Here is a 15,068-nt window from a genome sequence, read left to right as displayed (position 1 = left end):
CCACAGGCTCTGTCCATGCACCGTCCCCACGGGCTGTGTCCCCGTCCCCATACCCGTGTCATTCTGTAATGCAAAGCACTGATAAAGAAGGCTAAAAGAGAATATGAAGGGAAACTTTACATCAGGCTTATATATTGCTCTGTACCAAATGGATCTAAGCGGTTTACAATAAGACAAAAACCAAGGCAAATCCTTGGGATAATTACATACTATCAAAGAATTATACAAAACTTTAAGTAAAAGTAAAAAATGATATACAATCACAGAAGCAGAAACTCATAGTAATAACTTTTCGGGTATATCAGAAGCAAAAAGCCTGCAAAGGAATCCATGGGACTGTTAGATCAAGAAGGATACTGGACTAGATGGACCATCAGTCTGACCCAGTATGGCTATTCTTATGTTCTTATATACTTTCCAAATAAGCTAGATGCTAAAAAATTAACCTGTGCACAAAGAGCAGGGTCAACTTAGCTGTAGTGCAACCCTTCACATCAGAAGATTCATGGCCCAAGAAGCTGGCACCCATGCTTGATTTGGGCAACACAAGCTACAGCACTTGGCATAGCAAAGCCATAGCCCAGAGAGCCTCAAATGAAGCTAGACACTACTTCTTGGACCAATTATACTTACCAGCAGTATCTCTCTCTCTCACCACCACCATATTGTAAAATGATGGTGTTCGTCCCTTAGTTGGAATTTACTTCTAGGCTTTGAGCATCACCATTTTTCAAGATGAAACTGGGATGTGGAGGATGGTGCTGGACATCTCCCTAGACCAAGTAAGTATAATTGTTCCAAGGAGGTCTAGCTGTATCAGAGGCACTCTAGGGCCTCCGTGTGGTGATGCTAAGGCCAGTGGTGCTCTGGATCAGGTAACCCCAGGAGGAGGGTTCTGAAAGAGATCTGGGAATGGGTGGGGTTAGGGAAGTCTCACCAGCTATCTTTTTTTAAGTATCTCCCATCCTGTCAATCCCCACTGAAGCACTGATAGGAATGGAGGATTTTATTCATGATGCAGCAAACTGTTGCAAATTAATACAGCAGTGTGTGCTGTTTTAATGTAACCCTGATCCTGGGGTGTGGTTTACTTATGTCTCTAGCTTACCTCTTTGGGGATGGAGCTAGGACTGGGTACACAAAACCAATCACATTGTAGGGCATAGGTTGGGTCCAGAATTATTTCAGGTAGGGTGGAGAGTCTCTCATCCAACAGACTCTGACTTCTAGCCCCAGAGAAAATCATGCCAAAGATGTTTTTTTTTTTGAACAGTGTTACTTTACTGGAACAAAACAATATTCAACTCAAAATTAACCATATACACAGTTTGCAAGGAACAAGTTCGCTTCACAGGACCCCAACAGTTTTCCAAGTCTGTCCCATCCTGGTATCACATCTCTGGTTAAGGGACATCTCTTTTCATTCAACCAGTGGGCCACTCCCGATCCCACTCCCATTCCTCAGCCCGGGGCCACTTCCTCCTTGCTGTGCTGTCACCATTCACTTTGGCTCTTGCTCGCCAGCAAGGAACGAATATATTCTTTCTCTCAGCTGAGTCTCTTTATTCAAAACCAGGATCCCCCCTCTGTTCTCTGGACCTTGTCGGGGTCCCTGTGTCTTTCCCTCTCAATCCTTTTATCCTCCATCAGTGCACATTTGTTTTAATGTCACATGGCAATAGTTTACTGCATTGGGAATAAAAGGGTTTCTTTTTTTTTTTTTTACTGTAAACTCTGCACAAATTATTGTATCATTCTAATCCATGATTTACTGCATTGATAGTCCCCCCCCCCCCCCCCAACACACACACACACACACAAGTGTGAGTCTGGCCCTACGGATCACACTTTGCTATCATTAGAAGATAACTGACAGATCAATCATCCATCTAGACCAATATACTGTTTCTAATAGTGGCCAATCCAGGTCACAAGTACCTGACACAATCCCAAAAAGTAGTAAGATTTCATACTACTTACTCACAAGGATAAGCTGTGGCTTTCCACATGTCTACCCTAACTGTTTATGGACTTTACCTCCAGAAATTTATCCAAATCTTTTTTTTAAATGCAGCTACATTAACTGCATTCATCACAAACTATGCAATGAGTGAAAATATATTACTATACAATTTAATGGCTTGTCTCTTTGTCTTTGTACTTTTTGAAAGAGTAGACAATTAATTTGCAGTTAACCCATTCCACTCCAGTTGTTACTTTGATAGACCTCTATCATATCTCCCCTCAGCTGTCTCTTCTTCATACTGAAGAATCCTAACTACTTTAGCCTTTCATCATATGAGAGGAGATCCACCCTCTTTGTTATTTTGGTCATCCTTCCTTGTACCTTTTCTAATTCAGCTATATCTTTTTTTGAGATGTGGCAACAAATAGCTTTGCAGAGGCATTATGATATTCTTTGTTTCATTATCTGTTCCTTTCTTTAACATTTTGTTTCCTTTTTTGGTTACCACCACACACTGAGCAGACAGGGCTGGATTAATACTATATTGGGCCCTAGGCAAACATCTCTTTGTGGGCCCCTCTACCAGGGACTACCTCCCCCACCATCATTTCACCTACAGCCTAGCTGTAGGTATGATAGTATAATAGTTTGTGAGTGAGCATGGGGACTATGCAAACACATGCTTTGAATGGAGAGGCTTAATGGGTACAGCTGGAAAGTTGCCAAGCTACCCAGTTCCAGGAGGAAAAATTCTGAACCAGTCCTGGATTTCCTCAACCCTATCCTGGTACATTATGGGACTTCAGTGAGTAAAAATCCCCCAGACACACATGGCCATGCAGTAGGGAGCCCTTACTGCAACCCATTGAGGTGGTGATAAGGGCTGCCACGGTAACCCGGAAGTAACCGGGCAGTGATTACTGCTGGGTTACCACTGTGCAAGCTATTTCCGGGAGTTTTCTTTTTCCCTTGGAAACGGTGTGTGCTCGGGGTGGGACTATCGCCGGCGACCGCGTTGGGCCGGTGGTAGTCCTGGAAGATCGAACAATAAGCCTGCATTGGGCTTACCGCAACTGTGTAAAAGAACTCCTTAATTTTTTCAGGTCAGTAAGTCTCTCGTACGTCTTGCAATGCAAATCCTACCATTTTTGTAGCTTTTCTTTCTACCGTTTCAAGTCTTTTTATACCCTTAGCAAGATGCGGCCTCCAAGACTGAACACAATCCTGCAGGTGGGGCCTCACCAACGACTTGTACAGGAGCATCAACACCTCCTTTCTTCTGCTGGTTACAACTCTCTCAATACAGCCTAACTCGGAACTACCGCCGACCTAACGCAGGTGCCAGCGGTAGTACCACCCACACCACGCACAATTTCCAGTGATAGCAGAAATATTGAAAAAATATTTCCTCAGGGTTAGCGTGAGAGCCCATACTGCCACCTCAATGGGTAGCAGTAAATGCCCCCCCCCCCCAAAAAAAAAATGACCGTGCGGCAAATGCGAACTTACTGCACAGCCATTTCATTTATGTCTATTTTCATCTGCTGCAGTAAAAGGGGCCCTGGTGCATGGCAAACATGGCCACCGCTTATAGTGCAGGGCCCCTTTTACCCCAGCTTGGCCTCACCAGAGATGCAGAAATATACCCAAGTGCATGCACTCTCCAGCTCTCTTTTCTAGTGCTGTCCTGCTGCTCATACTCTCATCCATGCAGTGCCCCCTCTTCCCACCACCACCACCAGGTCTGCCAAACAGTATGTAAAATTCTGGCATTTGTTGCCAGTTCTTTTTCTCAGCCAGACAGCAGACCCTTCATACTTTCCCCTATTCTTCAGTCCTATTCCTCTTCAACAATTCCTCTCTCCCCCTCCCCCCACCAGAACACTCATTAGCTCTGATCCTCCAAAGATCCTATACAGAGCTAGTCACGTGGAGGGGCATAATCAAACAGCGCCGGCCATCTATATGGCAGGCGCCGCAAACAGCGGCCCCAAACCGTATTATCGAAAAAGATGGCTGGCCATCTTTCATTTCAATAATACGGTTCGGGCCAGCCAAATGTCAGAGATGGCCGGGTTTGAGATGGCCGGCATCGGTTTTCGCCGATAATGGAAACCAAGGCCGGCCATCTCAAACCCGGCCAAATCCAAGGCATTTGGTCATGGGAAGGGCCAGCATTTGTAGTGCACTGATCCCCCTGACATGCCAGGACACCAACCGGCCACCCTAGGGGGCACTGCAGTGGACTTCAAAAATTGCTCCCAGGTGCATACCTCCCTTACCTTGGGTGCTGAGCCCCCCAAATCCCCCCCCAAATCCCCCCCAAATCCCCCCCCAAACCCAATCCCCACAACTGTGCACCACTACCATAGCCCTTAGGGGTGAAGGGGGCACCTACACGTGGGTACAGTGGGTTTTGGGGGGTTTGGAGGGCTCAACACTTACCACCACAAGTGTAACAGGCAGGGGGGGATGGACCTAGGTCCACCTGCCTGAAGTGTACTGCACCCACTAAAAACTGCTCCAGGGACCTGCATACTGCTGTCATGGAGCTGGGTATGACATTTCAGGCTGGCATAGAGGCTGGCAAATGATTTTTAATTTTATTTTAGGTGGGAGGGGGTTGGTGACCACTGGGGGAGTAAGGGGAGGTCATCCCCGATTCCCTCCGGTGGTCGTCTGCTCAGTTGGGGCACTTTTTTGAGACTTGGTCCTAAAAATAAATGGACCAAGTGAAGCTGGTGAAATGCTCCTCAGAGCCGGCCTTCTTTTTTCCATTATCGGCCAAAGCCGGCCATCTCGTAACCACGCCCCCATCCCACCTTCCATACCCTGCCGAAACGCCCCCTTGAAGTTTGACCGGCCCTGCGACAGAAAGCAGTTGAAGCCGGCAAAAATCGGCTTTCGATTATACCGATTTCGCCGGCTTCAGGAGATGGCCGGCCATCTCCCAATTTGTGTCGGAAGATGGCCAGCCTTCTCGTTTGAAAATAAGCTAGATAGCCATCCTCCTGGTTTTCAGACAAGTAGTTTACACATTTTTTTGAAACCTGAAAAAAATCAAGTTAGTTGGGAATCGTGGAGGGGCATAATTGAACGTGAACACCCATCTCCATGGGTGTCTATCTCCAAGAACGGGTACTTGAAGGGGCGGGACAGACCGTATTTTCGAAAAAAATGGGCGTCCATCTTTTTTTTTGATAATACGGTTTGTGCCAGGCAAATGCATCGGATTTGTGCAGATTTGAGCTGGGCAGTTACGTTTTTCAGCTATAATGGAAACCGAAGGCCCCCAGCTCAAAAATGAACAAATCCAAGACATTGGGTAGTGGGAGGGGCCAGGATTCGTAGTGCACTGGTCCTCCTCACATGCCAGGACACCAACCGGGCACTCTAGGGGGCACTTGTAACAATTAAAAAAAAATACCTCCCAAGTCCATATCTCCCTTCCCTTGAGTGCTGAGCCCCCCCAAAACCCACTGCCCACAACTCTACACCATTACCATAGCACTTATGGCTGAAGGGGGGCACCTAGATGTGGGTACAGTGGGTTTTGGGGGCAGTTTGGAGCGCTCCCATTTACCACCACAAGTGTAACAGGTAGGGGGGATGGGCCTGGGTCCACCTGGCTGACGTCCACTGCACCCACTAACAACTGCTCCAGGGGCCTGCATACTGCTGTGATGGAGCTGGGTATGGCATTTGAAGCTGGCATACAGGCTGGAAAAGACAAGTTCTTAAAGTTTTTTTTTTTTGTGGGAGTGGGTTAGTGACCACTGGGGGAGTCAGGGGTGGTCATCCCCGATTCCCTTTGGTGGTCATCTGGTCATTTAGGGCACTTGTTTGGGACTTGTTCGTGAAAAAAAAGGGTCCAAAAAGTGACCCAAATTCGCGCTAAAAACACCTTTCTTTTTTCGATTATCGGCCGAGGGCAGCCATCTCTCCTCGGCCGATAAACACGCCCCAGCCCCGCCTTCACCACGCCTCCGACACACTCCTGTCAACTTTGCCCGTTTCCGCGAAAGATTGCAGTTGAAGACGCCCAAAATCGGCTTTCGATTATACCGATTTGGGCGCCCACGGGAGAAAGACGCCCATCTCCCGATTTGGGTCGAAATATGGGCATCTTTCTCTTTCGAAAATAAGGCTGCTAGTATCCTGAATCCTGAGCACATCTGAGAGGGCCCCCCTCAAACAAGCACATCTTGTTTGCCCTAATCCAGCTCTGTAAGCATAATACTTTAACACTTTGTCCATAATAACACCTAGATCCATTTTCTGAGTGGTGACTCCTAATTTGGAACCTAGCATCGTATAGCTATAATTTGATTTATTGTCCCTAATGTACATCACTTTACACTTATTCACAATAAATTTTATCTACCATCTGGATGCCCAGTCTTTCAGTCTCCCAAGGTTCTCCTGCAATTTCTCTGTCTGGATGCAATTAACAACTTCTAATAATTTTATGACAACTGCAAATTTGATTACTTCACTTATCATTCTCATTTTGAGATCATTTATAAATATGTTAAACATTGGTTCCAGTACAGATGCCTGTGGTAGTCCACTATTCACTTCCCCACACTGAGAGAGCTGGCCATTTAACTCTACTTTCTGTTTTTTTATAATTTAGCCAGTTCCCAATCCACAGCAGGACATTGCATCCTATCCAATGGCTTTTTAATCTCAGGAGTCTATCATGAGACATTGTCAAAAACTTTCTGAAAGACAAGATATACTACATCCACATGTTTATTCATACCTTCAAAAAACTGAAACAGATTGGTAAGGCAAGACTTCCCATGGATAAATCTATGTTGATACTGTCCCAATAAACCATATTTCTCTAAGTGTTCAATAATTTTGTTCTATATAATAGTCTTTCTACCATTTTGCCAACACTGACATCAGGCTAACTAGTCTGTTATTTCCTGGATTATCACTGGCACCTTTTTCAAAATTTATAAACTGTCATTACATTGAATATGTTCCTGTCTTCATTCCAAAAATGAATGGCATGAATGAGGATTCCCACTAGAAATCAACATGATCATTCAAAGTATCACATAACAAATCTTTCATTTTATCTAACAGGTTGATATCTGTCTATATTCTCATTTCTTTCCTGTTCTAATCCTCCTTTTTTCCAGCCTTTCCACATACAAACTTAAAAAAACGTGAACAGTATTTTTTACTGTAACTGTCTGCAACTGGCCCCACCCCACAATTTGCTATACTTGCCAGCTGGTCACCTCCCCAGCAGAGGGGGCAGGGCACGCTCTCCCAAAAAAGAACTGATAGCAACAATGCATTGAGATTGTAAACCATGCATACTGACAATCCCTAAACAACTAACCATTTTCACATCTGTTTTGCACAAGAGTCAGTGAAGGAAGTCAAGGTTCACTTACTCACTTATTTATAACTTAGTAGTTTACTAGCACTATGTCTTGGAGGTTTAGTGAATTGATACTATGATGGAAAGGTATATATTCCTTAAAAGAGAGAGAGAACGAACACAGCCACTGCCAAAATGGATGGAAGACAAATAAAGGACAACCCCAGAAAGATGTAACAAACAAACCAGTTTACAAGATGATTAATCTCAGAATGGGCTTGATTTAAGCACCCTGAATCTACTGGGCTACTGTCATCAACTTAACTGCACAACTCAGCTATCACTAGAGTCCCCTCCCTGGAAGTCTCTTAAGGTTGTTTGTTTTATTTTAGCATAAGGGTCAACACTAACCCTTGCTGTGGAAAAGCTGGCTAAACTGGCACTTTTGGATGTAGTTGCACTCCCACCCATTCCCTCAACACCAGCAGTCCCAGCCAGTGGCAATCCTAGGTCGGCTGCCACCAGGGGCGGATCGCCGCTGCGCACCCCCCCCCCCCGGGTGCAGCGGCATCCGTCCCCCCATGGTACAGCACGACACCCTCCCCATGGTGTGCAATGAAACGCCCCTCCCCGGCGCATCAAGCGCCCCCCCCCCAGATGCATTCTTGGCTGCTGGGGGGGTACAGAGAGCAGCCGCACGCCTGTCGGCTCCGCTGGCTCCCTGCTCCCTCTGCCCCAGAACAGGAAGTAACCGACAGGCACGCGGCTGCTCTCTGCACCCTTCAGCATGCACCCGGGGCGGACTGCCCCGCCCTTGCTATGCCACTGGTCCCAGCTTCAGTGCTTACAGAACACCATGGGGGAAGCAGCTTTGAACTATCTACTTCTATGATAACCCAAATAGTAACATAGTAATAAATGTAAGCAAAAACCTGCATGATCCATTTAGTCTACCCATTATGGTGGCCAGAGTTATATCTAACACTCTGCACAGGTGTTCTGACCTTTGACAGCCTTGCCTGGTTGGGATAGATTCCTGTAATGTGTTTAATGTTTTACTGTAGGTCGCTGTAATGTTATATAAGCAAGGCATTATGTGAAATGTAGTTCACAGGTAGTGCAGACACAATGGTTTAGGAAACTGTTATTATTGGTGTGCTGTTGCCTAGAACTTTTTTGCTCAGCCTAACTTGGCTCTGTTCTCATTGGTCTTCTTGGCATCTTGTTTTGTGGGCTTGAGGGAGCCCCCCCACCTCTCCTGTCCAGGTGCTCTCACTGGCTGACTTGGTAGCTGTCTCCAACTTATTTCTGTCAGCACTTGTCCTCATAGACTCCCTGGAGAGAACTCGGTTTTTTACCTCATACATATCTTGCCAATGAGATATTGCATTTTCAATCTCCCATCTGTGAGCTGCTCTGCCTATGTAACTTCTTGGTCTCTGATTCCATCCAATGAGGCAGCTTTCAGAATACGAAGGCTCTGTGCTAAGAGACACCTCTTCTGATTTTTGAGTAAACTATTTGTTATTCAATAAAGGACATTTCAGAAATATAAAGAGACTTCAAGGTGTATTGATATGCTGAGGTTATACATCAAGAAACTGAGATCTTACGGTAACAGATTTCAGGAGGCTTGAACAACAGGTTCCACTTTTTCATGATTAAACACTGGCATAATTAATCTCTATCTCTCCCTGCCAAGTTTGGGGCACAGACCATAGAGGTCTGCCCAGCACAGGTCCTACTTACCAACTACTGGAGTTGCTGTCGCAGCCTTAATCCTGATATGTCATTGCCACTTATGGAAGCCAGATCATAGAAATTTGCCTTGGTTTTACCTCCAAAAGAAAGTGAAGGTGAAAGCTGCTGTTTCTACTGGCCCTAATCTGGTACCTATTTATTCCTCTCAACCTAATGGATGTTGGAAAAAAATTGTACATAAGGGGTTTGTGTTTATCTGTCTGGGGGCAAAATATCTTTCTGAAAATGTAATAGACCAGGACCATATTTTGATATAGGGGAATACCTGGCAAAAAGACACATGAGCTTCAAAAATGGCCCAGATCAGGACTGGGGGTTCTAGAGAAATAAAGTCCCCTAAAATTGGCCCAAATGCATTTCTATAGAAGAAGTATTTCCAACTTCTGCAGCCAGAAAAACTTTGATACACTGAAGCACAGCAGATAGAAAATTACTCTCAAACAACCTTTCCCTCTTCTCTTCTAGTCACACACTAAGCTAAACAAAAACAACCTCCCTACTCCCACAGACAGTGACACACACATACGCACACACACACAAACAAACAGAATAGAAGCACACAAGGATTCTATATATGGCACTTAGAATCTAGGCATGTCCAATAGAGATACTTAGACGTATTCTATAAGATGCGCTTAAATTCAGACGTGGTATATAGAATACGTCTGGGCCAGGTGGACACGCCTAAGTTTAGGTGCATCCATTTACAACAGTAAAAAGCTGGTGTAAATGCGTGTGACACAATCTATATATGCTGGCCTAAATTCTGTAATCATGCATGTATCTGCGATTGATAGGCCCTGCACGCCCACACTCCGCTCATGACTGCACCTCCTATTTGGCTGCACACATTGGAATTTACACATACCGCTTTACAGAATACACCTAGTAATGCACATGTGTAAATTCCAATTATGGCCAATTAGTTTAGATAATTGGTCATTATCAACCAATAATCATGACTAAGTGGCTTGTTAAACAATTGAGGTGCATGTGTAGATTTGACGTGAGCACAAATATATGCACAATCCATATATAGAATCCTGGGGAAGAAGCAGATGAATCCTGGGGAAGAAGCAGATGAATCCTGGGGAAGAAGCAGATGAATCGGAAATAATTCCATGAGACATGGTCCACATTTTTTCCCACCAAGCACTCTCCCTCTACTGCTGTCACACCCTTATCTTCCGTGAGCTGGATCTTACTGATTCACATGTGTATATCACTTCTTGGCTGTAAATTTTACTGTGAAACTTAGTAACTGAATCATACAGCTTTCATTTTGGTTGGCATGTATGGTGACTGAACTCTGCAGTTTGTTACTGGTTTCTATATGCACAACTTCCTTGTAGTGAAGCACAACAATACCTGTTCCCTTGGAACTTTGGCACTTTGTGGTTAAACTGCCAAATCCATCTTTTCAAATCTGTTAATATATCTAACCATTAGATGTCACTATCACACCATTTCATTTTATTATTCTTCCCAAACCAACAGAATGTTTAGAAAGTGTTCCATTCATACTGTCTGGTTTCTCTCCTCTCCATGGGCACAAAGTTCAAATATTTGAGGTACAGGGAAACTCATAGGCGGTGGGTGGCCCAATTGTTTGGGGAGGCTAAAGGGGGCTGGGTTAGGGGTGGGGCCAGGGGTGGAGCTTAAATCCATAAATAAAAATAAAAGTCACAATTAATACCTTTTATTAAATGTAGATATTAGATATGTATCATATGTCAAAGAATAAAGTGGTTGCTCAAAGCATATTCTAAGCACGATCGCTCAACTGCAAAACACTATGCACAACTTTGTGCAAAAACACGCTCAGAACCTTACTGTACCATAAATATTACACTGGGCAGAATCTAATACACCAATATACCACCCATACGGAAAATGCAGACTGTCAACAATATGAAACAAGGGATCATATCATCACAATTCTCATGTAGAGCCACAAAACACCCTAATTCATGTTTAATGTGGGATAAAATGCCATAAATAAATAAATAAATATAAACTTTTAATGTTGAGCACCTGATTGTCAAAGTGGACATATTCCAAACACTATAATGAAAATAAAATGATCTTTTCTACCTTTGTTGTCTGGTGACTTTTTCTGATCATGCTGGTCCAGTATCCGATTCTGCTACTATCTGTCCTCAGTGCAGGTCAGGAAGTCATCCTCGTTAAATATCTCCCTGGCAACCCAGGACACCTCCAGCTAACCCCCCCCCCCCCCCCCTTGCTCTCCCAGCAGTAAGGTAAACAAACCATAATCCAATTTCTGCAACTGGTTACACAAGGCTAGAGGGCTTTCACTGTAGCTCCTGCTGTGAGGATGGAGGTAAATCAACAATTTAAACCCCTCAGAGCACAGCAGGGGAGGCTTAGCCTCTCCAAGCCTCTTATACCGGGCGTCTATGGAGGCCCCCTTTTACCACAGTATGTAAGAGGCTGTCTTTTTGCCCAAAAAGAAATGGCCATATGGTAAGTCAACCACTTACCGTGCGGCCATTTCGAGGGGCAGGAGGGAGAGCACTTATTGCCATCCACTGAGGTGGCGGTAAGGGCTCCCATGCTAACCTGGCAGTAACTTCAACTACAGCCAGGTAAGCACCAGCACTACAAACATAGAAAATATTTTTATAGCTCCAGAAATGGCGCGTGCTGGGGGAGGGAACTTCTTCCGGGCTCCTGCAGTAGCCCAGTGGTAGTTCTGGAATTGTGCACAATAAGCCTGTTGCTGCATATCAACCCTTTAGTAAAAGGGCCCCTCTATAACCTGGCTCTGAATGTTAATCACATTTCAAATAAGATCTCCAAATCTAAATAAATAAAAAGCAGCAAAAACTTAGTGCTAAGTGCAACACCAGGTTAGAAAATGGGCCCTTATGTGCATTGATTGACCTACGCTTTTAGCAGTACAGAAAACTCAAGGAGCTTGATACCCCTGTTTATTTCTGTTATCTAGCAATCACTGGATGACAATGAGTGTCATAACTTAATTAACAAGAATAAAAGAATATAAATACATTTAAAAAAGCCAGGAAGAAGCAGAACAAGGAAGGGTCCATTAGGTCCAACACCCTGTCTCTGACAGTGGCTGAGCTGAATTGATTGGAAAATCCTTATAGATAAACCCATCCCCTCTCATTTGCTCCCCGAAGTATGGAGACACCCAAGTCTATATAGTTAATTTTTTATGGAGATGGCCTATAGAAACTTGTACAGAATTTCTTCAAACTCAGCTATGGTACTAGCCTTGATCACATTCCCTGGCAACAAATTCCAGCACTCATTTTAGTTTCACAGAACATCCTCTATTCTTAGCATAACCATTCATTATTGACTTGTTCTATATCGCTAATGATTTTATAAATCTCCTTCATATCCCCACTGCTGCCTCTTCTCCAAACTGAAAATTGCAGAAGTTTAAGTACCCTAAGAGCCTACAACATATTAAACATGACAACATTGGATAATAAGAGTAGGAGAAGTTTATATTGTTACTGTATTTGTCATATTTTGCTGCTTTGACACATTAGATTGTATTATTTTTATGATGTACTTTCTATGATGTAAACCTTTTGAATCCCCTTTTCTGGAGAAAAAAGCAGTATCTGTTTTATCACCTCAGAAACCAGTATATTAAACTAAAACCTCAGACGGTCTTTATCATCTTGCTTATATTAAAAACCTCAATAAAATAGTATTCTTCTGTACTGCTTGTAGCTGAGCAAGTAGATAAAATAAACCAAAACTAGTTAATAATTCGAGTTTTGATGTTGAATTTTGCTAAACAAAAATATAAAGCAACTGATTTTAACCTGTTCCTTAAAATAACTTGTTACAATATATTACTTTGATGTAAATTTTCCTAATTAAATGCATTTTGCAGCTTTTAATCACCTCACCTTCTGCAGAACAGGAACCCCAAAGCATTAAAAGGATAATATATTCCAGTAAAGCCATTTCAGCTGTAGGTCAGGTATAGTTAGAAGCTGCTGTTGAACTAAGCTCTGACCAGTTGCTTCATCAAACAACTTCAGAGCTACAGAAGATTGTTTTCAGCCCCTCATTTCAGGTTCTCTTCAAACTGAACTCTCTTTCAACATCCCGTCAGAGAAGTTACACAACTGCAAAGAATGCAATCCTAATCAGTTGTTTGCATTGCTCTTCCCAGCATACCAGCTATCCACTTCCTCCTTCACAGGGCATTCAGGAGGCAACCTGGGAGTCACATTTACCAGTAACCCTTTGAAAGGATTAGAGGGAGTCTTGTTTAGAGAATAAACCAAAATAGAGTTTGCTTAAACCTCACATTGAACTGCAACAGCCTGTGTGGAAATGTATAAGGAGTTTAAGTGATTAAAAAAGACAAATTAGGTATTCAGCTCTGTCAGAAGAAGACACAAGCAGCTGATTTAGGAAGAAGAACATAGGGAAGGGCGGGTTCTGGTAGCAAAAAGCTTCTTTCAGAAAGCTGTACTACCGATCTCCACGTGGCAAGTGAGAGAAAGCCCATAGGAATTGAATGGGCTTCCTCTCATTTGCTGCACTGGGAATCGATAGCGCAGCTTTGTAAAAGAGGCCCTAAATGAGGTATGCAGAGTTAAATTAAAATGGGAGTAACTAAGATCATGGATGTTGCCACCACTAGGGGGCACCCTAATCTGTCCCAGTTCTAAAACTTTCTCCAGAGCCAAGGACAGACTGAATCGAGGCTGTCTTTCTGTAGCTAAGAGGGCTGGCCCTGAGGAAATCACTTTCTACTATGGCTGAAGTACCCTGCCCACTACTAACCTCTCAAGTATCAACCACATCCCAGCCTAGGCAGCTGCCTAGCAAATAATCAAGCCCTCACATTTTTTGCCCGTTGATGGAGGAAACCTCTACGTTCATTAATCCGTTCAACCAGAGGAGACATCTCTTAAGCATAACACCACCTGTAGTTCGAGTCATGTAGTTTATTGCCTGAGATGCCCATGTAATAAACTTTATGTTGGCCAGACGTCTAGAGCACTGTCAGTACGACTCACTGAACATAAGAGCTCCATAAATACCGAGAGGATTGGGCTACTGTTAGTGACACATTGCAAGAGACACCAGCACGCCTTTGAAGATCTGTGGTATGTGATACTCTGAGCAATCTATATGACAAACTGTGGAGGAGATTTTCAAAGAGTTCATTTGCAGCAAGAACAGAAATGGATCTTCAAATTATGATCTTTAGAACCAATTGATTTGAATTCTCGAGTTGAATGGTGCCATTTTTTCTAGGTCACTGATAGGCTGACTTGTTGACAGCGTCTGACATCATCATTGTTATATTACATGGACCCTGAGCGGTTGGTCAGATGACAAGAAGAGCGTTGTGGAGTTTAGCTGTGCTTGTTCCTATTACTGTGATTGCTTATAGAGTTGATGATATATATTTATAAGAAGTATCAGTAGCTATATCAACTTCATGCTGTTCCTATGTGTTTAAATCTTCAGTGCGGCACTGAGACCCTGTCAGGTTCTCAGGTTCAGAGCCCGCAGGGCCGGGCTCTGGAGCAAACGTGAGCCCTTGGGCTGCTGACGAGGAGCGACAGCAGCAGGCAAAACCCACCAACCAACGCTGGGCAAACACACCGGCACTGGCAGGGACTGCAGGCACCGCCCAGTGAGCCGGAACACATGGACTGGAATCCCCCGGACTGGAGGACACAGGACTGGAACACGGGACTGCAATCCCCCGGACTGGAGGACACAGGACTGGAACACACACCGGACCGGAACACCCTGGACTGGAGTGCACCAGACTGGAACACACACCGGACCGGAACACACTGGACTGGAGCACACTGGACTGGTCCGTACAGCTTCACCTGCAATTGGCCACTACCCCCCCCCCCCCCAAGGGTTGAGCCCTTGGGTTCGAGTGGCCGGCAGGACTTACCGGATACCGGATGACACAGGGACCAGGACTGGAAACAGAAGAGACAGCAGTGCTCCAAG

General features: G+C 44.3%; 1 protein-coding gene across 10 annotated transcripts in view; it reads right to left on the bottom strand.

The window, feature by feature from the left end:
• The window catches only part of CFH (complement factor H), a 463,465-nt gene extending 450,271 nt beyond the window's left edge, over positions 1–13,194 (bottom strand). For 4 of the 10 annotated variants that reach the window (XM_030205900.1, XM_030205904.1, XM_030205899.1 and 1 more), the window contains exon 1: positions 12,983–13,192. In XM_030205900.1, coding sequence (XP_030061760.1) covers positions 12,983–13,040 — 58 coding nt within the window. In that variant the 5' untranslated portion in view covers positions 13,041–13,192. Of the gene's footprint in view, positions 1–12,982 lie in introns of all 10 variants that reach the window. The other 6 variants (XM_030205897.1, XM_030205902.1, XM_030205898.1 and 3 more) reach the window with 4 other exon arrangements.
• Positions 13,195–15,068: the final 1,874 nt, after the last annotated feature.

The sequence above is a fragment of the Microcaecilia unicolor genome, chromosome 6, assembly GCF_901765095.1.
Source record: "Microcaecilia unicolor chromosome 6, aMicUni1.1, whole genome shotgun sequence".
NCBI classification, from domain to species: domain Eukaryota; kingdom Metazoa; phylum Chordata; class Amphibia; order Gymnophiona; family Siphonopidae; genus Microcaecilia; species Microcaecilia unicolor.
This window is presented reverse-complemented; position numbering and strand designations above follow the sequence as displayed.